Source organism: Podarcis liolepis (assembly GCF_965112155.1).
Source record: "Podarcis liolepis genome assembly, chromosome: 16".
Lineage (NCBI taxonomy): Eukaryota > Metazoa > Chordata > Lepidosauria > Squamata > Lacertidae > Podarcis > Podarcis liolepis.
Window position 1 is genome coordinate 10,049,896 of NC_139567.1, and position 25,911 is coordinate 10,075,806.

General features: G+C 43.6%; 1 protein-coding gene across 5 annotated transcripts in view; it reads left to right on the forward strand.

The window, feature by feature from the left end:
• Window positions 1-22,240, forward strand: part of OGDH (oxoglutarate dehydrogenase) — a 47,021-nt gene extending 24,781 nt beyond the window's left edge. For all 5 annotated transcript variants that reach the window (XM_083480448.1, XM_083480447.1, XM_083480446.1 and 2 more), the window contains 18 exons: window positions 1,146-1,300; window positions 2,965-3,111; window positions 3,693-3,783; window positions 4,775-4,954; window positions 5,180-5,308; window positions 6,619-6,798; window positions 7,123-7,275; window positions 8,889-8,991; window positions 9,413-9,541; window positions 10,310-10,460; window positions 10,739-10,866; window positions 10,985-11,163; window positions 12,142-12,213; window positions 12,598-12,720; window positions 14,391-14,463; window positions 16,210-16,373; window positions 17,150-17,304; window positions 19,046-22,240. In XM_083480448.1, the coding sequence (XP_083336574.1) occupies window positions 1,146-1,300; window positions 2,965-3,111; window positions 3,693-3,783; window positions 4,775-4,954; window positions 5,180-5,308; window positions 6,619-6,798; window positions 7,123-7,275; window positions 8,889-8,991; window positions 9,413-9,541; window positions 10,310-10,460; window positions 10,739-10,866; window positions 10,985-11,163; window positions 12,142-12,213; window positions 12,598-12,720; window positions 14,391-14,463; window positions 16,210-16,373; window positions 17,150-17,304; window positions 19,046-19,166 (2,433 nt within the window). In that variant the 3' untranslated portion in view covers window positions 19,167-22,240. The remainder of the gene's footprint in view (window positions 1-1,145; window positions 1,301-2,964; window positions 3,112-3,692; window positions 3,784-4,774; window positions 4,955-5,179; window positions 5,309-6,618; window positions 6,799-7,122; window positions 7,276-8,888; window positions 8,992-9,412; window positions 9,542-10,309; window positions 10,461-10,738; window positions 10,867-10,984; window positions 11,164-12,141; window positions 12,214-12,597; window positions 12,721-14,390; window positions 14,464-16,209; window positions 16,374-17,149; window positions 17,305-19,045) is intronic.
• The last annotated feature ends 3,671 nt before the right edge of the window (window positions 22,241-25,911 follow it).

A 25,911-nucleotide genomic window follows, 5' to 3' on the forward strand; every position in this document is an offset into this window, starting at 1 on the left:
TGTCTCTGTCTTCTGTAACTGTGTTGTGCAGAATAAAGGCAACCACTCAGCTTCCTCACCCGCCGTGGCTTTTCTTGTCCATCTTAACTTCTCAAAATGTGTCTCCTTTTATTCTGGGCTTCAGGGTTATCTTTCTACTCAGTAAGCAGGTTATAATTTACATACTTCATATGGCAACACCACTTCCTAGTGAAGAAAATGCAACCTTGGTGTCCTCTGCCTACATTAGTTCTGTGTCATGACTATGCCTAAAAATAATTTCCAACAAGGCTGTGCAAAGGTCAGTCTTGCCAACACTTGCCAGACATTCCTTTGCTCTTCTGCTTGCATCTCCTGCCAGTTCCCTGCATTGGTATTAAAATTTGAACATAACCGATTCAAAAAGTAGCTAGTACAGTCACTTAGGTTATGTCTTACCTTTCTGAGTTTCAAACATCTACCTTCAGGGAACATTTTAGCACTTCATCTGTGCATTGCAAAGGATTCTGGGGCACATTTTAAGGTGCATGGGTTACTGGCCAGCCCTCTTTTGTCTTACTGCTGCTGCATGTGAATGCAAACTACATTCCCCTGCAGCTACACATTTCAAAGACAGATTATTAGTGGTAGCTGTTGTTTTCAAGGAGGTTTGTCTGCCATTATTAATCATCTTATTGAGGAGCCCTTGATAAGTTTCCAAGTTTTGAAAAATGCTAGCTTATTTGAAGACCTTAGATGTTCAACTTCTGTTTTTCCAGTCCCAGATTTGAATGAAACTGCACAGTCTTCATGTGCCTGATTGTGACTGTTTCATGAAAGTATATCTTATTCAAATTAATGAAACTGGCAAGTTCCAGAGCCGGTGGGGTGCAGTATAAGATTTGGATTGTCAAGACCTCAGCTCAGATCCTAAGTCATCTACGAAGCATCACTGGACAGTCTTCTGCCGCTCCCTTGGTGTAGTGTACCATACTGAATGGTTATGATGGTAAAATGGAATTGCCCATTATGCACTGCCCCAAGTTCTTTAGAAGAAAAGAAGGATAAATGAATAAAACATAATTATTTGATGATATATAGTTGTTCAAAAAGTACTTTTAATCTGTGCTGTGAGATGGTCAACTCTTTTGCTTTATTTTGTGTTGAAACTTTTTTGTGTTTAATAGATGGCCTATTGCCAACATATTGGTGTAGAATTCATGTTCATTAATGATCTGGAGCAGTGCCAATGGATAAGGCAGAAATTTGAAACTCCTGGTGTCATGCAGTTCACTAACGAGGAGAAGCGCACCCTGCTGGCTAGACTAGTCCGGTCGACCAGGTACTTGCATTTCTTTAACTTCCCTGATTTGTAGGGTTTTGTTTTGGGGTTGTTGTTTAGTGTGTGTGTGTGTGTGTGTGTGTGTGTGTGTGTGTGTGTCGAGTCTCTTAGGTCTCTCAGGGTTCAAGTTTCATGGCAGTGGACAAGCGGCCTACAAGCATAGATTCACAGCCCAGAAGGACCAAATGGTTCAAGAACTGATTGACATTCTCAACAAAAATAGATGCACACATATGGTTCTAACCCAGTGTTTCTCAACCAGTGTGCTGTGGCACCCTGGGGTGCCTTGAATGATGGTCAGGGGTGCCGTGGGTCAACAATGACCTCTATCCCTCTTTCCTTTCCTACTGCCTCTGATGCCCTCTTGCATCTCTGCCTCCCCAAGGCTTGCACAGCTGTTTGTTGCAGCAGCCCTGGCTACAAGCTCCCCAGGTGAATGGTGCCTCTGGGGCTGGTCAGGGGGCGTGCTGGTTGCCAGGAGCTGAGGCAGCAAGCAAGTGGGTGAGGGAGGCCAGTCCGCCAGCCCTTGCTGTTGGGAATGGACAGACAAGTCCCAGGGCCCTGTGGGGCAGTGTGAGGAGACACCATTCACTGTGGTGGGGGGTAGAGGCTGCCCAGAGGACTCCCAAGGAGAGGAGAGGAGAGGATTTATCATCTCCACCAATGCAATTTAAGTGAGGTTTTTGTTTTTTAAGCTAAGCTTTCTCTCTGGCATGTACATGTTCCTTGACTATATTTTTCCAGCTAAAGCTGCAGTCAGGAGTGGTGTTATCCTCTCCATCCTACCGCAGTTATACAGGATGTATTTTTTTGTGCTAACGGCACTGAATGTAGGCCATCATTAGTATGGCATGAAGGGAAAAGTCTGCTCTTCATTTAGGAAAGATCTTGCCTGTTGGCTTTCCTCACTTTTCTCTGCTTACTCACATCTTTGACCTAATTTTACATTGAGAATAACTTTATGTAACCTCAGATCACACATGTTCTGAACCGCCCTGAGATCTACAGGTATAGGGCAGTATACAAATTCAGTAAATAATAGTAATGTGTATGTATGTCATAATCTAGTTGCATGACTTCTTCTGCTATCTCTCTAGAGATGACTTGCAAAACTATTCTCCTGAATCTTTATCATTTCCTCTTCATCTTCCCGTCCCCCCTGCCACCTCCTGTTTCTGAGTGACACAACAAGAGATTTGAGAGATCTGGAAAGATATGACCATGATTTAGCACTGGGTTTTAACTCTTCCCTTTCTTTTGAATAATGCAACTCATTATGTTGCTATTTCCTCTACAGCTCTTGAGCAATGCTTATTATGCCTGTAAGTTTAATGCAATTGAAGTTCTTCAGCCATTAACTACTACCGATGTTCCAGCTCCTGTTTGTGTCCACATCCGCAATGCTTTAGATTGAGGAGGAGGAGGAGGGAGTTATAGGAAAGTTCTCCACATGCATCTTTCACCTCTGTTGTCTCTGATGTCCAGCTTGTGAGGGAAAACAGTGGGAAGGGTTAACTGCCAGAACATCCCATGCAAAGCCAGTGGGTCATGGTGCAGAGATAAATTCCTGTCAGAATCACTTCCTTCTTGGAGCTTTTGAGTCATTCTAGTTGGTTGTGTGGCAATTCTTGTCGGGCAAATGACGTGTATCTTCTGTTTTCCAGATTTGAAGAGTTCCTGCATAGGAAATGGTCATCTGAGAAGCGATTTGGTTTGGAAGGCTGTGAGGTGCTGATCCCCGCCTTAAAGACAATAATTGACAAGTCTAGCCAAAAAGGAGTGGATTATGTCATCATGGGGATGCCTCATAGGTAACTTCATCCTTATAGAAAGCTGATTATCGGAAGAGAGTTCTAAGAGTGCTGAAGATACACTGGCTAGAAAGTTGTACTTTAATTTGAGAGGCCTGAACTGATACCTCACCCCTGCCATGGCCTTATTTAATTTTATTTATATGTTGGGCAAGTCTTTCTTCTCTCAGCTTGGTGTTCCACTTTTAAAATGACTGGTATTTTTATATCTGACAGACATGTTGTGAAGACAGACACAGAACTTGTGAAGTGTAGTGCAGTCCTCAGCCATGAAACTCACCTGGTGGCCTAGGGCTGATCATCACCTCACAGAGTTGTTGTGAAGATGGAACAGGGAGGGATAGAAGCTTGTGTGTCCCTTTGAGGTTCCTGTAGGGAAAGTGAGACATGACTTTAACAATGAATGAATGAATAAAAGTGTCACATGAACTGTAACTAGTAGTGGTAGATGTTTTTATAAACAAGAAATGTTACAATCTTTTTTTTTACTTTGAAGGAAGGTGTGTCAGAATGAGTCAAAGAATCTTGTTTCCAAGACAAGTCTGCACAGTTTCTTGCTAAATGTGGTTTTGGTTTTCCAGAGGGCGTCTTAATGTGCTTGCCAACGTTATCAGGAAGGAGTTGGAGCAGATATTCTGCCAATTTGATTCTAAGCTGGAAGCTGCCGATGAGGTGAGTTACTCCTTAATTTGCTTTTGAATTGTCTCCTCCTACTCCACTCCACGGGGAGATAATGATTAGTTAGCTTTGAAAGCAGAAGCAACAGCACTGTACCCATTTTCCCCTCCAAACATCCTCTCTTAGGATGGATCTAGACACATTAAAAAGTGTTACAGGAAAACGCGTTCTAAATCTCGTAATGGAAAATCACATTGCCAAAGGACCAAACTCTACAGCGCCATCTGGTGTTGCATGTCTATAACACAGTTATAACAATATAATCGCCGGAATGTAGCTGAGTCATGTGGGATTTTAAAAGCTTGCCTTCCAGTATTTTTGTCACTTGTTCAGTGAGGCCAGCTTGGCTACAGCTTTTCTACAGTGTTGAAGTTATATGCAACTTTTTTACACAGCACAGAATGTCATTTCCGTTGTGACTGAATGTCATTAGTGAATTTTTCAGTTCTCTGAACCTGGCCTTTCATAGAACTTGAGCTTCCAGCGTAGATAATACAGGTTATGATCCCGTAGTAGTACTACTGCTGCCTTGTTCTGAGCAGTGGTGGCTTTATTAAAGTGAGCCTTGTGAGCAACCAAGCACTTCTCAGGTAACCTAGGATAATACCAAATCTAACCATGGTACATGATTATTGATTCCTAGCAGCCACTCTTACAGGTATCTGCATATAAGGTAATAGTGCTGAAATCTCATTCTGGATAGATTCCTTCTTGATAGTTGCAAAAGCTCATCAATTTGAACAGAGGTGAAGAAAGAAAGAAGAAGAAAAAGTCTAATCAGCACCATTCATTCCCTGTTCCGTGTTTGAGTTCTGGCCGTCTCTATGATAGATCTGAATGAGCACTCCATGCACCTTGAACTTCCAGTTCATTCCCTCCTAAAGAACTCAAACCACAAACATTTTGCAACCAAACATGAGGCTCTGAAAACTGACAGCATCAAAGGCCCAGGCTACTTGATCTGTTTTACACTCTCTCTCCTCAGGGCTCAGGGGATGTAAAGTATCATTTGGGAATGTACCATCGGAGGATTAATCGTGTCACTGACCGAACCATCACCCTTTCACTGGTTGCAAATCCATCTCACTTGGAGGCTTCTAATCCTGTAGTTCAGGGCAAGACAAAGGCAGAACAGTTTTATTGTGGGGACACCGAAGGGAAGAAAGTAAGTTGGTCCTTTTCAGTTGTACGTGTATGGGTGGACAAAATGGAAAAACTTTGATTTGGTGGCCAAATAGTTACAGCTATCAAACACTGCTTATTGTACCTGCTTCCTTCTCTAGCCAGTTATGTCTCCTCAAAGAGCATCACTACAGTCTGCGTTCAGTTCTGGGCACTTAATGCTTCAAGATTATTGACAAGCCTTTTGTTTGTGTTTTGGTTCTCAAAGGTGATGTCTATTCTTTTGCATGGAGATGCCGCCTTTGCTGGGCAAGGTATAGTTTATGAGACTTTCCACCTGAGTGACCTGCCTTCCTATACCACACATGGGACTGTTCACGTGGTAGTGAACAACCAGGTAAAATATGGAGTTCATTATAATGTCAGCTTCCCTAACTCTTTTTTCCACTTCAAAATCTACCAAGAAGAGTACCAGTGTGATCTTTTGAACTTGGTTGTGTGCATTTTTAGTAGAAGCTGGGTGATGCTGTTATGTACTGAAACTGAATCAGATTCCTCTTCCTTCCAAAATATATGGGGAAACATATTGAAAGGCCATGCCTGCTTCACAGATTGCTGCTGGCTGAGCTATAACAGTTCACAACCAACGCACTGGCTTTTCATAATTGAGCTAATTCATTGAGAAAATGGTTTGGCTCGTCTTATTCATGCTAGCTTTCCTGGATCTTGGCAGAACTGAGTGTAGAAGACTTTCTGGGCTCCTGGCAGTCTTGATGAAATGCATCTACTTTTGTCTCACCTGTGGAAACTCTTTGAAAAGTAAAACTCTTCAAAAAGAGACTAGTTGGTTTTTCTCTTGTTCCTTACCTCAGATTTGTCAAATGAACATTTGAAATTGAAGTCCAGGATATAGCTAAGCTTTTCTGTTAAGCAGCAAGAATTCACTGTTTCTTTCTTTACCATTAACCTTAAAATAAAAGCAGCTAAATTATTGCACAGTTAAGATTGAAGCCAATACATCAGTACTTCAGCCGTGCCTAATGAAGACCATTTTTTTAGTGGTTAGACGAGAGAACTAGGAGTGACTTAAATAAAATGAACTAGATTTCATCTTGGACTTCCTAAGGCATCTTAATGCTGATGATTCCAAAACATGCTAGTAGATAGGGTCTTCCAGTAAAATGATCTTGTTCCACTGTTAAAGAGGAAGGTCATCGCTGACCAGTTTGGTTTTTGGGGGGAGGGAAGCCTTTACTGAATAGAGACACACAGGAATTCATCAGTTAGCAGCCATGAGAAGCTAGACAGTAGGCATGAAAAATAGAGGGGCTACTATCTAAGATGCTCCTTCCACAGTTATCTTTAGCAACTGAGATCCCCCCCCCCCCAGTTTCTCAGTGTTCTGCCAGACCCTTACAGATTTGCTTGAAGTAGCCTTCATTGTACGCAAAGAAAACAAATGCTGATTACAACTTTTTGAAGTTTTTGAATGAAAAAAACATGGTGTGCAAACATTCATTCTATTTTATTTATATGCCGCTTTTCACTTACAGGAGTCAAAAAGCTGCTTACATTCAATAAATAATATAGTAGAACATCACAGTTGCAACAAATTATATAAACAGTTGACAAATCAATAGTAAAAAAACCCCCCACCTATAAAGCACTCTTCACAATTACTTAAACTGCTTCTATTATCTTCTGCAGATTGGATTCACTACTGACCCTCGAATGGCTCGTTCTTCTCCATACCCAACAGATGTGGCCCGGGTGGTTAATGCACCCATTTTTCATGTCAATGCTGATGACCCAGAGGCTGTGGTGTATGTATGCAATGTGGCAGCTGAATGGCGGAGTACTTTCCACAAAGATGTAGTGGTGGATCTGGTAAGTGCTGCCTCCTGTTTTGGGGGATACTTGTGTGATCTGCGGGTATGATAATATGTTTGAGAGGAAACATAAATATATTGTAGTAAACATGCTAAAACTTAAACCCATAAGCCTTTGTTTGTGTCGTTAACATTTCCCTTTTTCATTCAAGTAAGCCGGTATTTAGATTACACTGAAACTTGCTAAAATGTCATCACAATTAGACCCTCTGAAATTTTCTTTGTATCAGATATCTCCAAATAGTTAATAATTGGTGCTTGGAACTTCCTTTAGTTTTCGAAGATATAATGAGGTTTCTGTTTTTCTCTCCAAATGTGCTAGGTATGCTACAGGCGCAATGGGCACAATGAAATGGATGAGCCAATGTTCACCCAGCCATTGATGTACAAGCAGATCCGAAAGCAGAAGCCAGTGCTACAGAAATATGCTGAGACTCTAGTTTCACAAGGAGTGGTAAATCAGCCAGAGTATGAGGTACACTCATCTATGTCTTCACAGTCAATCTGGAGCTACTGACCCATTTTAACCTCTTAGAGATGTTGTATAATCTTACTTTAATGACTAAGCGGAAGGACGCTCAACTGAGGTCAAAGAAGTGCAAACTAAAATTTACTTTAGCATATATGGCAAGATCATCTGTCACCATCTCAAGCTGAATACAGAAGGTTGTAACAGCATTTTTAAAAAAGAACTAGGAAAAGAATCTAGTATAAATGAAATATAAAGAAGTTGAAGAAGCATTCTGATAAATGGGGAGGATGAAGCTCTGAACAAAATATCAGAGAGGTTTAAGTATGATGCGTGGTTACGCTTCAGAACAACAAAACTCTTTAAAAAATGCTGGTTCCATCTTGCTAATGCTATTGCCATTTCTTGGCCCAGAATTTCTTCTCCGCTATAGTCCTATAAATATTACACTAAAGCTTAGAACAGTTTTCTATCATCAGTCTAAAACCACGTTTATTGTGTCATGTCTAACAGTTAACTGTCGTGGAGAGGAGTTTCAGAGCCTGTTGTCATTCTGTAACTAATCAAAACAATACAGAATGACACATATTTAAGATAAGTTGTAATTATATTTCTTCATGTTGCCAGGTGATAGGCTTCCCTTTATTTGCAGACTAAAAATACAAGTTGGTGACTCAAATGGTGGTAAACAAGGGGAGTGGGGGGAAATCACTATCCACAGACCCACCAATATACCGTGCAAAAGGAGAGTTAGGATTTATTAGAAGCACACATACCCTGCATGATTAAAGGGGCCAGGATTGAAATACCCAATGGTGTGCATCATCCAACCACAATCTCCCCACCCCATCTAGCACTATTTAAGCTGTTATGGGTTCTGCACTCTTGGCAGATTCTGATGGGGTTAATTTGGATTGGAGAAAAAAGTTTTCACTCTCAACCCACATGACACCTTTAAGATGCGAACGGGGCAGATCTGAAGATACCTGAAGATCTTGCAGATGGGGTAGAAACATTAGATAATTCCATAACTCACCCCAACCCAAAATTATGCCTTACTTGTAGCAGATCGTGTGATTTTCTTTCAGCCTGCCACTGCATGGACAGATAACTTGTGTCTGTTCACCACCCTCATGCCACCCGAGTTCCATGGCAGCATATGGACAATGTCTTCCAACTTCAGGGCCTATTCCTTTTTAAAAAAGGAGCTGTCTCTTGGGTATACATTCTCCCCCAGCTGTGTTATTTTCTACGTTGCCTTTTTATGACCATATTGATTGTAGTAGGACAATGCCCTTTTGTGTTGGAAAGAAATATAGTAAATAAGTCAACATCAGTCAACTGATGAGCAGCTTGAAATTCCATATCACATGGTTTTGCTGCTATTGTTTTCTGGTGGTCTTCCTTTTGTTCACTAGTTTCATGCATTGGCATTTTCCTATAAAGGAAAAGCAGTATCTTAATATTTTTTAAGAATAAAATGAATAAATAATAATGGAACAGAATGCAGATATAATAGAATGCTTCCTGAACTCTTTCTACTTAGAATGAACTGATGCCAATTTTTCAGTTTAGGCTCACCCTTCTAACTCTTACATTGTTTTGGTTATGCATTTCAGGAGGAAATTTCCAAGTATGATAAGATCTGTGAAGAGGCCCTTGCCAGGTCCAAGGATGAGAAAATCCTTCACATCAAGCATTGGCTAGATTCTCCATGGCCTGGTAGGCGCTGGCTGCTTCCTAATAACTTTTGTTAAAAGGTAGTTCTGCTGCCAGGGGATTACACATGCAGCTCCTGGCACTAAAAAGAGATACTTTCCCCACGCTCCAAGTACTGAAATCCCGTATAAAAACTGTAGGAAGATGTGAGCATTACACACTTAGTAAACAAAATCCACAGACAGTAAAGAGAGGGGCACTTTATGAGCAAGTTTTGTCCTTTTTGCAGATGCTCTGGCAAGGAATATTTTGTTCAGTGTTTAGCTCAGGATGGTTTCTTTGCCAAGTTTCTTCTTCTCAAAGGGAGAAAGGCAATGAAAGGGCCACTTTTACATAGTTTAGTGTTTCAGAAACTAGATCTTCCTCCACTGTTCTATGAATGGGAGGCTCATCGCATTAAATGTGCTCTCCTTTACTTCCCCAGGTTTCTTCACTCTGGATGGCCAGCCCAGAAGCATGACTTGCCCTTCCACTGGTCTCAATGAAGAAGATTTGGCCCATATAGGAAAGGTGGCCAGTTCAGTGCCTGTTGAAAACTTCACAATTCATGGTGGTATGACTTTCCACATTGATAGCCATTAATTCCTCAGGGTTCATTTTTAATGTAGTGAAGGCTGCACGAGAAAAGGCAACACTGGGCTTCTTTTACCATTCCATTGCACTTTAGTTGGTATGGTGGACTCTTAGGTACACGGTGAGCCAGTCAGTGTGGGAATGCTGTGGATAAACCACCTACTCATGAAGGGGTTTCAGTGAAGTGATGTTCTTGTATGGGGAGACTTACATATAATCTGAGCACTTGGGAGAGGGGGACACTGTGGCGCTTGTGCTCTTGCCCAGCACATACTGAGCATGCCTCACAGTGGGCTAAGTCTGCAGGGGTCCGTGAGGACCATATGCTTACAACATCCTTTGCAAATTTCTTCAGTCATTTTCAGATAGATGTTCAGCAACTGATGAATGTTCATCGATTTCTGTTCTTCGTTTGCTTTGAACGTTTAGGAATTCTCCATATATAATATGTCCCAGTCCACTATAGATATGCTTTAGTGGAAGGAGATCTTGCTTCAAAACAGAACCCTTCAACTTGCCTCCTTCACTGCTTTTTCTTTTGCACCTTTATATTACAATGTTTTTCATGTTTTCACCCCATGTTCTCTGGAGCAGCAGTATTTCAAGGTATTTTGGGTGCTGAGTTCAAGCACAAATGTGAACAGTGCTGTCGTAGAGTCATCCATAGAGTTAAGGCTGTACTCCGGAGTCAATCATTGTAGTTTCTTCAAGGCAGGCTGAAAACTTTTTCTTCTCTCTCTCTCTGCAGGTTTAAGCAGAATTCTAAAAACACGTGGAGAATTGGTTAATAATAGAACTGTAGACTGGGCATTAGCAGAGTACATGGCATTCGGCTCTCTACTTAAAGAGGGAATCCACATCCGACTGAGCGGGCAGGATGTTGAGAGAGGGACATTCAGGTAAAGTGCCCCCATAAAAAAGAATGCAGTCCTAAGGGGTTACATTACATCTCAAAGTGTCATTGTACCTAGCAGCAGGTCACAATAATGAGTTTGTTCTAAAACTTTTCCAGCTGCAAATCAAACACCTTAACCAGAGCAATGTACATCTACTAAAGCTGTATAGTTAGGTGTATCTAACTCCATGTTAGGATTGGACTGCATCTGTGCTTGCTTTAATGTCTCACCTGGTCACTCTAACCAGTTAAATTGCAGAGCTTTCTTTTTTTCCTCTTCAGCCATCGACACCATGTCTTGCATGATCAAAATGTTGACAAGAGGACCTGTATTCCCATGAACCACCTGTGGCCAAACCAAGCTCCATATACAGTCTGCAATAGCTCCCTCTCGGAGTATGGAGTGCTAGGTAAGTACATCTCATGGCTCCTTGCAGAAATCGAGGGTAAGTTAATTTGGTACTATTTGAGTCTCCCACTCATAAGGTTCCAGAAAAGCATATTGTTTTTTAATCTGTGTCATTGCAGGATTTGAGCTGGGCTTTGCTATGGCCAGCCCCAACGCTTTAGTGGTGTGGGAAGCCCAGTTTGGTGACTTCCACAATACAGCTCAGTGTATTATTGATCAATTCATCTGCTCTGGACAGGCCAAATGGGTGAGACAAAATGGCATCGTACTGCTGCTGCCCCATGGCATGGAGGGCATGGTAAGAAAACATTATTGTTGCTAAACAGTATTTTGCCTGTCTTAGATTTAGATTTTAGATAGGCGTAGCCCATGCAATGGCCTCATAGAAAAAGCTCCTCTGAGAATAGGAAGGCAGTAGACCAGGCATCCCCAACCTGCGGTCCTCCAGATGTTTTGGCCTGCAACTCCCATGATCCCTAGCTAACAGGACCAGTGGTCAGGGATGATGGGAATTGTAGTCCAAAACATCTGGAGGGCTGAAGGTTGGGGGTGCCTGCAGTAGACCCTGATAATTATGTTGCAGGTTATGAAACAATGTAGGATAGCCTCTTCCATTTTAAGTTTATGCATGGCTAAATATGAAGTAGGGTCACGGGTGGCGCTGTAGGTTAAACCACAGAGCCTAGGGCTTGCCGATCAGAAGGTCGGCGGTTCGAATCCCCATGACAGGGTGAGCTCCCGTTTCTCAGTCCCAGCTCCTGCCAACCTAGCAGTTCGAAAGCACATCAAAGTGCAAGTAGATAAATAGGTACCGCTCCGGCGGGAAGGTAAACGGCATTTGCGTGCGCTGCTCTGGTTCACCAGAAGCAGCTTAGTCATGCTGGCCACATGACCCGGAAGCTATACGCCGGCTCCCTCGGCCAATAAAGCGAGATGAGTGCCACAACCCCAGTCGGTCACAACTGGTCCTAATGATCAGGGGTCCCTTTACCTTTACCTTTTAAAGATGAAGTATTAGTAGTAATAGAGCCTGGTGTTCTGAACGCCATATAAAGTCTGAATCAGATAGTAAGCCAAAGCCTTTGGCTGCTCTATTCCTTTTGCACAACAATGAAATTGGGACACAATCAGAACCTTAGGATTAAATTATGGAACAAAGTCTTATCCCCCCCCCCTTAATATTGGCTACTACTGGTGCCTAAACTGCTTCAGTCAGTATACAGTTTAGCCAATTAAGTTTTAATCCAAATCCTTGAAAGTCCTTGTGTTTTTGCAGGGCCCTGAGCACTCTTCCGCCAGACCAGAGAGATTTCTGCAGATGTGCAATGACGATCCAGATGTCTTCCCGGTGAGTTAAATCTGTGAGAGTACTTCCTGCTCCTTCCTTTTGTGCTTAAGCACACTCTAGTCCCTATTTCTTGAGAGTATCAAGAAGTGGTTCCAGAAAGGACTTCTTAATGTAACATGTGAAATGGCGGCCTTGTGTGTCTTGGTCCTCAGCCATGAATGAGGTTATGTCCTTGAAGCCTCTATGCGTCTCAGTGCTGTGTTACTCCTACCTGGGTATTAAAAGTCATACTTGATCCTCCACTAGCAATCAAAGTATGTGACAGAAGAGTATATTGTACAATTAATTTTATTATAGCCGTGTTTTGGCTGTTTGGCTATTTGTTGATGCCTGCAGCATTTCCCAGCCACTCACTATGGCTCTTGTATTTTTTTCCTCCTGAAGAAACTAGATGACTTTGATGTGCGCCAGCTGTACGACTGCAATTGGATTGTAGTGAACTGCTCCACACCAGCAAACTTTTTCCATGTTGTGCGGCGGCAGATTCTTCTCCCCTTTCGGAAGCCGGTCAGTATGTAGAATGACTTCCTCACTTCAGAAGGAACATGTGCTTTCTCCTCCCCCCAAGTCCTCACACAAGTGGGATGATGAAATGACTTGGGAACCTGTAGAGCCTTTTTGTTCCCCTGGCATTCTCTTATCAATGCATCAAGGAAAGACAGAAGCCTTGCAGTATGAGAGAGCTGGAACCACTAGCCTGGAACCAGAAATAAGTTAGAAGTGGTCTGGCAAGCCAACCAATCCTTGATGAATTCTGATTATCCAGAAAGTGTTTTTCCTTAGTATTTTTACGGCACCCAATTCCATGGGAGCTCTGTTTCTGATTTCTTAAATGAATGCATTTGAACATAGTGTATTATTTTGGTTCTCCTTCAAACTGCATAAGTTTGCCGCTCTTCAGTGATAAATATTTGTGCACCTCCTGCCCATTCATTACTTAGAAAGGCTTTCAAGAGTCATTGCTGGTGGAAAAAGGCTAGTTTGGGTCAAATCCAGCTGTCACGCCAATAGAGTGAAGCTTCAGAGCCTTGCTGGATCAGACCAAATATGGATCTATTTTATTTTTCATAAAACTGCATAAAAACCTTCTGTTTCCTGAGCTGTCCCAAGTGTTTTGCCGTCCCCAGAAGTTGATCTGCATGATCCGTTATGTTTCACGATCTCCTGCAGTATCACAGTGAGTGCAAATTTGACACAGTTGTGCTCACTCACAAGACATCAACACTGGTGTTATTATTTTTTGCAATAGTGTAAGGAACACTGAGGGACGCGGGTGGCGCTGTGGGTTAAACCACAGAGCCTAGTACTTGCCAATCAGAAGGTTGGCAGTTCGGATCCCCGCGACAGGGTGAGCTCCCATTGATCGGTCCCTGCTCCTGCCAACCTAGCAGTTCGAAAGCACATCAAAGTGCAGGTAGATAAATAGGTACCGCCCCGGCGGGAAGGTAAACGGCGTTTCCGTGCGCTGCTCTGGTTTGCCAGAAGCGGCTTAGTCATGCTGGCCACATGACCCGGAAGCTGTAGGCTGGCTCCCTCGGCCAGTAAAGCGAGATGAGTGCCGCAACCCCAGAGTCGGCCACGACTGGACCTAATGCTCCGGGGTCCCTTTACCTTTAAGGAACACTGAATACTCAAAACACAATACCACTTCATTGGCACACACAAAAGTAATACTAAGTGGGCAATTAAATCTTCAATCAAATCAGCCTTCTGTGTATCCCATTTGTGTTGCTGTTCTCTGGGCCAGCAGTGGCAGATCTGGTGCCACTCCCATCATCCCTGCCCATGGTAGTTGGGGCTTTATGGGAGTTCAGAGTCTAGCAATGTCTGGAGGTTCACAGATTCTTCCCTAAGTCATTCTGTGTGTATGATTCAGTTCATTATGGCAAAACAATTATGACTCAATAAGGCAGAATTACAAGCATGAAAATGGATATTTTCCTGGTAATTATCATCATCTTGGTGTGTGTTAGACATGTCTGGATAGACAGTGCTTTCCTAGTAGACTTTGGGTCACATTGTTACTGCTTCAAAACATCTGTGTTTGACTGACTTCAGATTATTGGGCTTTTTTACTCCTGAATGTAAGTATAATAATTCAGTACTTAATTCAGGAAGTGTTTCCATCCCATACTGGCTGTAACCCTGGAATCATTTTCTTTTCTTTCCTGTCTTAGCTGATAGTCTTCACTCCAAAGTCCCTGTTGCGTCACCCTGAAGCTCGCTCCAGCTTTGATGACATGTTGCCAGGTACGGCAGGCTTGGGACTGGGTTCAGGGAGGAATTTCTTCCCTTGTATTCCACTGCCAGGCAGAAGATAATGTGACTTGGTAGTCAGGTGAGGAAACTGTAGCCTTGACTTGGGACAGCTGTGTCCTGCAGAAAAACCTGGTCCATTTTTTTGTGTGGCCACGAAAAGCACATTTGCTGACTAGGTTTTAGCTGGATACCTGCTCCCACACTTCCCATCTCCTATTCTCTTCATCTGGTAGGTAGAAATATAGCCGATTCCTAGAAAGGTTGATTTGGGAGACCACTGTAGGCACTTGCTTAATCTCATTTCTAATTCAGCTTGCTAGGAGAATACAGGAGAACTTCACATTCAACACTTTAAATACTGCAGCAGTGTTCCACATTAATAGTTCAATAGCGCAGTTCTCTGGTTTATGCCCTGAGAGTGTCAAGACCCAGTCAAAGGGGCCTCTAACTCAGTCTTTAAATTTGGCATTCTCCAGGTTTCCAGTGCAGAGTAGCAGTTGCCTCCTGGCAATCAGGATTAGCAAAATACAACACAGTGCTGCATCGGTTGCTTTGTCTTTTTTCCCTAGAGGGTCATAATACCCCACAATGATGTTGATCTTTCTCAAGTCTTCTGCATGCTCAGGGACAGATTTCATTTTATTTATTAAATTTGTATACCACCCTTCATCCGTAGATCTCAGGGCAGTTCACAGCATAATAATACAAGATCAAAATACATAATCAAAACAAAAACAACCCCCCCCCACCTTTCCCCCACCCCAGGTGTGATCACCATAAATAAAATGCTCTTGAAGCTACTATATAGCTATTGCTTGCCTCAGACCTGGGAGCTTTGGAACTCAGGTCTAAGGGAACCAGCTTGCTGGCTTTGCTGCTGCTGTGGTACGCAGCATGTTTGCGAGGCAGTGCCTTGCCTTGCTTCTGACTTGCTTCAAGTCCCTGTGAAGAGAACCATGCATAAGAACCAGTTTTCCACTGCTGTCTAACTCTAAAATAGGAACTCAAAAATTCAAGATGGGCAGCTGGGAACCAAAATTTCCTTAAGCAGCATTTGCATAGCTTTCTTGGTTCTACAAGGGACGCGGATGGCGCTGTGGGTTAAACCACAGAGCCTAGGACTTGTCAATCAGAAGGTCAACGGTTTGAGTCCCCGCAACAGGGTGAGCTCCTGTTGCTCAGTCCCTGCTCCTGCCAACCTAGCAGTTCGAAAGCACGTCAAAGTGCAAGTAGATAAATAGGTACTGCTCCAGCGGGAAGGTAAATGGTGTTTCCGTGCACTGCTCTGGTTCGCCAGAAGCGGCTTAGTCATGCTGGCCAAATGACCCGGAAGCTGTACGCCGGCTCCCTCGGCCAATAAAGCGAGATGAGCGCTGCAACCCCAGAGTCGTCTGTGACTGGACCTAATGGTTAGAGGTCCCTTTACCTTGGTTCTACATTAATCATATTTATTTGGCTCAGTTTTGTCCATGTAAACACTGTGTCTAAATAAACGTTCGTGTCTGACAGGGCTAATTGTTAACTGATCTGTAACTAACCCTAAGCTTGTTCAACTGAAACAGCATTTTCTTTTCCTGTTTACCCCTGCCTCCTTTTTCTGTTTTCCCTGTGTTGAACTTTCAGATTGTAAGCTCTCTAGAGCAAGGGACCTATCCCCTTGTGGTCTGTAAAGCACCAGACTTGCTGATGGGACTATATAAATAAGGTTGTTATTTAAAAAACACTTCTCCTTTGCAGGGACTCATTTCCAGCGTGTCATCCCAGAAAACGGTCCTGCTGCACAGAATCCAGAGGGGGTGAAGCGAGTTCTCTTCTGCACTGGTAAAATCTACTATGAGCTCACCCGAGAGCGCAAGACTCGGGGGATGGAAGCAGACGTGGCGATCACAAGGGTGGAGCAGGTAGGGGGGTGCCGGAATTATTTCTGTTGCTTAAAACTGTCAGTGTGAGTCTGTCGTGTGACCTTCTGAGGTCTGAAATGAAGTATTTTAGGTTCTCTCTTTAAACTGAAAGGCATTTTAGGAGGAGGTATGGGCTGAATTTTAAATTGATACTCCCAAACCTCTTGGCTTGATAGCCTAGTCTAACCTTCCAAGCACTGCTCTGGAGGCAGTAAAACCCCTCCAGGGGACACATTTTAGTACTTCAGTTGAGCCCTACAGACTAAAGTTCTGAAGTGGAGCATTTATTGTTCAAGCATGCTGCAGACATATAACAAGGAGCTCATTCTAGAAACAGACCCTTAATGGTGTTGAGCAGCAATTTGCAGAATACTTAAGAGATTCAGGTCAGCTGAGTTTCCTGTAGTGGACATCTCCATTAAGCCCTGGGGATTTGTTCCCTCCCCGCCTGATCTGTGAACAAGGGCGGAGGTAAATATTCTTGCAATCTGCCTTTACTTTCAGGGGAAAGTGGTTTGTGCCCATGCCATACAGTTGTAGCTACATTTGCATTTGGCCTCAAGAGTGTCCTCAAACTTCAAATAGTATAATGTTGCTGGGATTAAGAAGTATATTTCTGGACTCCAAAAGCTTTTTACTAAAAGAAAAAGGCTGCATGCAACCTGTTTCTTACTGCATGGAACTAACAAACGAAGACTGCTGTTTTCCCCACCACAGTTTGTCTGTTGCTCAGTGGTCACAGTCCTTGTGAACTATAAACTTTCTGTTGTTTGTAGCTGTCGCCATTCCCATTTGATCTCCTGCTGAAGGAATTCCATAAATACCCAAATGCAGACCTTGTTTGGTGTCAAGAAGAGCACAAAAACCAAGGATACTATGATTACGTGAAGCCCAGACTCCGCACAACCATCGACCGGGCAAAGCCAGTGTGGTAAGGACCGCCTTCTGACAGTCAGGTGCCGGATCAGTGGGTGGAGGCCAAGCTTCAGATATTTGCTCTGGAGATAGATACAGTTGTGGCGGTCATTCCTTCCACTCATTCTTCTTGGACGGTAGGGGAGTGGAATGAAACGCCATACTGAGCTAGCGAGTAACAGAGCGTCAGTTGGAAAATGACTATTGAAAGGCTGTGAGAGACAGAGGGAATGAAATGTGACAAAAATTATTTATGTATTCAATTTGTACACTCCTCTTCTTTCGGAGATTGCAGGGTACTTTGCAAAATAAAATTGCAAAATGAGAACCCAAAACATGTAACGGAAACAGACAAGCAAGCAAACCAATAAACCCATATAAAAGATTACATACTGTTAAAGGCCAAAGGGCTGGTTATAATAGAGGAATGTTTGTTTACCTTCTTTTTTTTTTACAATTATTAATCTATCCCACTTTCCAAGGCAGCTTACAAGTAACATAAATTTGCATATTTTGAGAACACAAACACATTAACATATTAAAAAATCACCAAGATCCTTCCCACAGAACAGAGTAGTAGTTGGTGATAGATCACTTTGGAAGTGGTACTGCAGGCTGGGAAAGAGTATGTAAAATTGGGATAAGTGTCATGAAAATTAGGACAGTTGTTTTAAGCTGGGGAATTGGTATACCGTGACCATCTATTTTGTTCGTTATGGTACTTAAATGAATGTTTTAACTGTCTCTGGTGTGGGTGGGTTCCAAGATAAACGTCTCTCCCTCCACATGCCTGGTTTGGATATACAGTGGTACCTCAGGTTACATCTTCAGGCTACATACGCTTCAGGTTACACACTCTGCTAACCTAGAAATAGTGCTTCAGGTTAAGAACTTTGCTTCGGGATGAGAACAGAAATTGTGCTCCGGTGGCGCAGCGGCAGCGGGAGGCCCCATTAGCTAAAGTGGTGCTTCAGGTTAAGAACAGTTTCAGGTTAAGTACGGGCCTCCGGAACGAATTAAGTACTTAAGCCGAGGGACCACTGTACTAAAGTAAGAACACCGAAAGAGCAGCAAGTATTTTAAGGGAGGTCTGGACTCAACCATCTGGGAACAGGCCTTGTTTAGGGAACCCTGCGAATGTCACAGCACTGAGCTCCATATGTGGGTTTACATAACTGGACATAGTGCTGGGAACTGAAGGGTATTGCCCCAGTTGCTGGTTGTGGGGTACTTGAGCTGCACTAGGCACATAAATGACCTAAGTTGGAGGACCTTTCTGACCCATCAGGCCAAATTCCTTATCCCCCCTCACCAGTTACATTGGGTAACTGAGAGCTGAACAATCCTGCCCACCTATCGGAATTTGCCTATGGTGGGGGGAGAAGGGGGAACACGCTGGTGAAGCAGCATCGAGCAGGACTGAACCACGCCCATTAGCTCCCATCACTCCAGTGATGTCAATTGATTGACAGGTCTGCAGGCTGGAGTTTCCCGTGGAAACCTTGTTTTAGCAAGAAAACTGGGGGAAGAGGGCAAAGAAGGTGTGGGGCAACCACTGCCAAAGAACACAGAAAACAAAAAACCCGCACGTGACTTTGTGGTAGCTGACCCAGGGGCAGAAGAGCACAGGGCTGCAGGGCCCAAAGTACATCCCTGGTCTTGCCAGTCCCATATAGGGCCAGTGTGACTGCAGATGAACAGTTAAAGGACACCAGCTACAAATTGCCAACTTTCTATTTCTCCTTTCCACATGCTAGGTATGCTGGACGTGAACCTGCTGCCGCACCAGCCACAGGCAACAAAAAGAACCACCTGACTGAGCTGCAGCGCTTTTTGGACACTGCCTTCAACCTCGACTCTTTCAAGGGCTTGTCTTAAATACTCTTGGACTGGTTTCCGCAGTGCACTGTGTGTGTTTCTCTGTCTGCTCACTTCCTTTCTATGTCCTTAACTATAGACCTTGTAAGCTAACTTAAGGCGCCTGTTATTAATCTCTTGTTTGCTCCTGAGGAACTGCCTCTTCAGTGACCCTGTCCAGAATGCTCGTGTTAGGTTTTATCTTCTGTGTGCTGTAGATCAAACTTCTGGAACAGTGGGTTATCACTCCAGCACAAGCCCATGTCCTTTCTGAGAACCCTGGGACTAACCAGCCCCAGTCCCCAGAATGAGGGATTTAGAGGGACTGGTATTTGCCTTCCAAACAAATGTCCCTCTTTTGAGACTGTGATGACTCCAGATGATGCCCGAGTCATTGTCTCCAACCCAACAGTGGTTCAGGAGGCAGGCGTTGCTTTTAAATCACAAACACAAATGTGCCCACCTGGAAGGACGAGAGGAATGATGTCTTTTCATTCCTTTTTCCTCTCCAGAAGTGTTTGATCTGGCATAACTCTTCAATTGTGTAATGAGATTAGATTCCCTTTCCTTATGCACGACAACCCTAGTACTGAAAATCCTGGGCTAGCACCCTAAATCACTGCTGCTGTTTCTTGTGGTTTAGCAGCCTAGCATTACCCATGCTGAATACACGCACAGACAGCTTAAATTCAGGCACTCTTCTTCCAGGAGGGGTCCCTCCCCCTTTAATGAAGAAGTTATAACTCAGCCCAGGCATTAATCTCTTTGCGGGAGGGGCGTGCTCTTTTCAAAACTGCCACCATTTGTAGTCCTAATATCCCTTCCTGGGTAGGAACTTGGTATACAGTGGACACTAAATAATCTTTTATTCAGTCACCAAAGCCACTTCTCTTTCAGCCTCCAGGTTTGCTTAGCTTTCAGGTTCTGACCAAGAGAAAGCTACACTTGGGAATAAAAAAATACCCACGAACTAATGTTTTGTATAGGAAAATGTTGGGACTGATACTTAGATCACACTCTTGTCTGTAATACCGCATGTAGAGCAAAATTTGAGTCTCTACTATTACTTGAGCAGAAGTTAATGTTTCCCCCCTCTTCATGGGCTATAGTCACATTGCACTTTTTTTTCCTGAGTTTCACGCAAATGGGAATCCACCTTTGCTGCACACCTCTTTCATAAATTACTTCCATAATGATTATTTCAGACTTAACTTTGAGTTTAGCAATGCTTTTAAGGACTACTTGTGTATATAGAATTGGCGGGTGAAGTATTTTTTTTTAAAAGAAAAGACCTATTTTCTGTCATTGCAAAACTTTTGGATGAGGCCTGAGTTGCAACAACTTAGCATAATTGATATGTAGCCTGCTAGAAACATTTTTATGTTGGTGTCTCTGACTTCCACAGAGCTTTCTAGCAAGATATATACATTGGAACCTCAGGTTATGTTAACCTCGGGTAACGTAAACTTAAGTTTGCGAAAGCAGGAAACCTGGAAGTGTTTTGCCACATGTGCAGAAGTGGTCTACTGCCGTATACGCAGAAGTAGTCTCTCCGGTTGCGAAAACTTCGGGATACGGCCGGACCTCCGGAATGGATCCCGTTCACAACTGGAGGTACCACTGTGCTTGTCCCAGGAGGCTCAAACATGGATATAAACACCCAGTTTCCTTGTCGCTGGATAGATTCTGTCCCTGTGCTCTCCTAGCTCTGTGCTTAGACTGTGTGAGCAGAGTTTAGGACGGCATGCACTTCTGCTATGGAGTTGCTTGTACCTACTTCTCATTGGCTTTTCTCCTGAATTACACAGCGTCTCAAACACAGCCCTAATTGGGGAGCAGGGAGAGAGACACAGTGAAACCAGTTAAACATTATGGCTTTAAGAAAAGGGTTTTGAGGTAGTTCCAAGGATCTTTTCGGTGAACCTCCCTAACTTTATGTTGCTGTAGTCTTCTGCCTTTCTGGGGCCCCTCGGGTGTTGGGGCTTTCCTAGCCGTCCCCTGAGCAGGGCGCCTCTCAGTAGGTAGTGTGCTAAGAAGATAGCTCAAAATTGATCCCACGTGAGATTTCTTACTGCTTCCTCATCCGTGTGCACACTGGAATATACTGACTGATCTTAGGAACGCTGATGTCACTTATCTTCCGCCTGCAGTCCAGAGGCTCAAGCATGGCCACAGTCAACCCCCCTCTACTTTGTGGCCTTTGCAACAGGAATTGATGCCATTTCTTGGCTTCCTCTTTTTTTTTAACCCATTGCTGATATCTGGCAACTGCTTTCAATCACAGTAATTACACAGTGGTCTGCCAGTGATAGAATGTACCTCAGTGCTTTGACTGTCCCTTTTTCCCCCCTCCATGCGGTCATCACAATGTCATTTGGTGGCAATGACTTGATTGGCAAGGCTGTTGAAGAGAGAAATTCTGAACTAGATTGAGCCTACCCTCATGGACAGAACACACATAGCATGCGCCTGCTGTTGCACTTCTGCCTAAGCCTGTTTCTATTCTGTGTCAATCTCCTGAGCTTCTGAATGTGGTCTGTGTATGCTGCCATGCCATGTCACATCAGAGCTTTCCCATCCCTCAGAGAAAAGAAAACCTTAACATCTTTGCTGTCTTTGACAGGAGATGTCCAGCTCTATATTCATCTGGCTGACCCCTGGGCATTACTGAGAGACATACAGCTTCCTCCTGTCCCCATCTATCTTCTGTGTGTGCTGCCAGCCATACCAAAAGAGTGTGCCATCTTGTGAATAAATACTTTTCTATAATCTAAGAATCTGTGCTGCTTCACTAGTGGGAACAGCACATTCCAAAAGTGATGCCCACTGTTTGGGGGTAGGCTGTCAACAAAAGGGTTTATGTGGGACTGCAATATTTGTTCTTTAGCTCTGCAGAGAGAGAGAGAAATCCTAGTGTCTAACCTTTGCCAAAGCCAGGGGCCAGTGGAGAGAGGGAGGTTGCCTGTTCAGGGCTAGCGCTACCCTAGGGCTCCCCTCAAACTCACAGCCTGACTTTTATTTATTTTGGTTTTAAAACAAAAACAAAAAATCAGACATGTCTGGCTTAAACAATAAAGCCTGATCTTCTTCCCAAAGTGTCTCCAGCTTGCTCAGTTGTCTGAGATTCATTCTTTCACCCAGTGCAAATGACACAGGCCCCTGTTGAGGGCAGGTGAGATGGAAACCGGGAAGGGCCAATTCCATTTGCAGCCTTGCACACTCCTGTGAAAACGTATAAAATGACTTGAGCAAGAGTCATAATCTGTGCTTATCTGAAGCTATTTATTACAGTTGGTGCTCAATGAGCACATCCTGACCCTGGTCTGAAGACCATCCATCCCCAAGTAGGCACACTAAAAGCTTAAACATCATTTTGAATTGGTCCAACCTGCAAGTCCAGGTGGTCCAGCAAGGCAAGTATATCTCAAGGTAAGTACTGAATCGACAGCAGCAGCCACCACTGGGCTTCAGTGTGGCATAATTATCTTGACATGTTCAGAGGAGTCAGTGCCAGCAATAGGATGCATGGAAAGTGACTTCTGAATTCTTCTCATTCACCTTTGGTTAACAAGCATCACAAAATATGCAGCAAAGTAAAGCATGGAAATATAGGCTGTTAAACCTTTAAAATATGTCCTTTAAAGTGAGCTCCAATATTTCTCTCTTACCCCAGCATATAAAAAAGACCACACATTTGGTAAGTTACAAAATAAGTTTCCTTACAAACTCTCCAAAGGTCAGATCCGTGTGTTTCAGAAAATTGCACAGGCAGTAAAACAGGGCATAGTTATGAAATGGTGAAAGTTTCTAAATTATTGGTATAGGAACTTGAGAGCGGTTTGTGAGAGCCATGTGGTCTGAACTGGAGCAGCCAGATCAGATGTTCTTGCATGGCGAACTCAATAGGAACAAAGACTTGACTACCTAGTTCCTCCCAAGGTGAGCTAAGCCTAGCAGGACAGCTTACTATATGGTCTTTTACACCTTCATGCATTAATCAGACTTCAAGCATATTGGTTATTTGAAGCTGGTTATCCCATACCTAGAAAGAGGCGTTTTTTAGAGAGAGAGAAAACTTTTTTTCTTAAATGCTCCTATAGAGTTGGCTCATGAAGTACAGTAATGAAAGAAAGCCAGGGCAGCTTTAGTGTCCACCAGCACAGTTTGGGGGGGGGGGGAGCTTTGTATTGAAAATGAGTCCCTGATTAATTGGGCAGCAGATTTCTGAAAACAAAGTTGGCATTTTAAAAGACTTACCGTATCCCCTCTTTTTCCTAATGCATCTTTTAAAATGCTATTACACATGTGCATCATCTGAAAACAAAGAAAATAACGCTCCTTCAGGCATACCATGTTTATTTGCAAATGTATGCAGATTTAATAAATAGGTTAAGTAATAGCTCAATGTTAGAAATGCAATTTGTTCTAGCCGCAGAGAACATGAAATGAGTTAGATGGTGGCCAACCCACTCTTATTTCCTGCTAATCAAGAGGTTTGCCTTGCTCTCCTCTTTTCATTGGAAGTCAAGACTGGTGATTTCAAAACAAGCAGATTTTGTTGGAGCAGTTTCTTAGCTCTTCTCTCGCCCCCCACAGTGCTGTTAGTGCGTACAGAGTGCCAGTGTCTAGCAAGTACCACTGAAACTGCAGTTGGCCTCAGGAGGGCAGCTGCTTATGTTTCTAGGCCAAGGGCAAATGGCTTTCAGAGGGCAATTTTATCCAGGCTAGCATGGGATGAAGGTAAAATTCCCTTCCATCTGCTGTGGTTGCGATCTTGGCGGTGGGTGTGCAGTATAGCTGCTATTCAAAAACACTGCGGATGCAGCTCTGAAGATGTAATTGAATATATAGTCTGGCAGTCAAGATAGGCTAGAAGAATAACTTGGCTTCTACCCACTAAGAATAAAACAACTTTGTAGATCAGGGCCACAAGGAACTGGTGGTCCTCTAGCTATTGGTGTTGGGCAAGTCCATCAACTCCAACTGGCATGGACAATTAATCGGGTGCTGGAAGTTGTTGATCGACTAGAATGGGTTTCCCACCCATGTTGCAAATGGTTCTGAAAACTGAGCAAGTACTTGTGTCCTTTTCAAATGGGATGTTTTTCTTTCCATTTTCCACTCCCATCATAATGCGTAGTGCTCTTATTTTGTTCTGCACTGGCACAATGCAGAGGAACAGCAGAAACTTAAGTTGCCACTGCATTAGCGGTATAAATAGGACAGGAATGAAGTGCACGATTGCCTAAGGTGCAAATTAACTGGTGCTGTTTGAGAAAACAGGTGTGAATTCCGCATGGTTGGCACACCATGAAATGGCAGCAGACCTTGCAAGAAAGTGATGGGGCGACTGACTGCAAGCTCTGGTCTTTGTACCACTCCGTCATTAGGACTTGATCACCACAGTGTGCTCTCCATGCTTTTAAATCTAGAATAGCTCAGATGTCCCTATAGTTTTAGGAACCCCCAGCTGGCAGAGCAATCTTGGCCCTCCAGAGGATCCAGTTTGGTTAATGAAGCCATTTCCACAGAACCACACTCCTCTGCTGTTGTCCTGGTGATATGTGTTGGTGGATGAGGCTCAATTCTTTGACGACTGTGCCCATTACTGTACATCCCTTTCCATTTGGCCGGGCCCTGCAGTTCCCCTGATGGGGACTGCTGCATGCAACCAAAGCAGCAGGATCGTCAGCTGATTCTAAGGGCAGCAAATTGTTTTGGTGGCAAGTGGGACTATGCATGTGACTGGCAAAGTAATTTCGTATTGCACCACAAGTAACCAGTCCAAAAAGCCTTTGGAAGGGTGGTGTTAGTTCACTTGGCAGGTCCTATTTTTTTAAAAGAGATGCTATACAGAATGGACTTGGCTAGGGGCAGGAGACAGAACCCACCTGTGGCCTTTGTGTCAGGTCTCTACAGCTGTACGGAGAGCTCTGAAGCTGTAAAAGTTCAATGGAACTTGAACACACTCATTAACAGCATGTTAAGGGACAGTTCACGGTGCTGACGTGACATACCAAAGTGCTTAAATGTCTTGAGATATAACAGACCTGGGAAATGTCTAACACATCTCCCGGTTGTTACCTTGAAAATAGCCCATGAACCCTTTTTAGGAGGTTTGGAAAAGTTTTGTTGTAGCACCCAGATGCTTGGAGCCTTAATGTAATGCGCCTCCAGTCTACAATGCTGGACGATGGGTCGTAATGGAGCCACCAGATGGCAGCACATTATTGGCATAGATTTGGGATTAAATCTGATATAGATGGAACTAGGGTTGCCATATTTCAAAAAGTGAAAATCCGGACACAAAAGTTGTTGAGCTTTATTGGGGGGGGGGGCAAATAAATGACACTTCTGGTGGGTTGCCATATGTCCAGACGCCATTTTCAACGGACAAATCCTGTGTATGTCCGGGAAATTCCAGCCATATGGCAGCCCTAGATGGAACCAAAGAGTACTTCAAAAGATGTTGCCGCAAGCATTTTAATTTTCCTAAGGTCTTCTATGAAAATGAATGTTAATAGCAACCAAAGGTACATTAGAATGCTAAACAAAGGGAATGCACAACAGCGCAATGCAGCAGCAAGGAACCTGTAGCCCTCAACAAGTTGTTGGACTCCAGTTCCCATCAGCCCCAGCTAGCCTAGCTGCCTAGCCAAAGCTCAGGAGTTATGGGAACTGTAGTCCTGCAACATCTGGCGAGCCACAGGCTTCCCATCCTTGGACTCCTTAATGGATTCTCTCCCCACCGTTTGTGCAGAAGCTT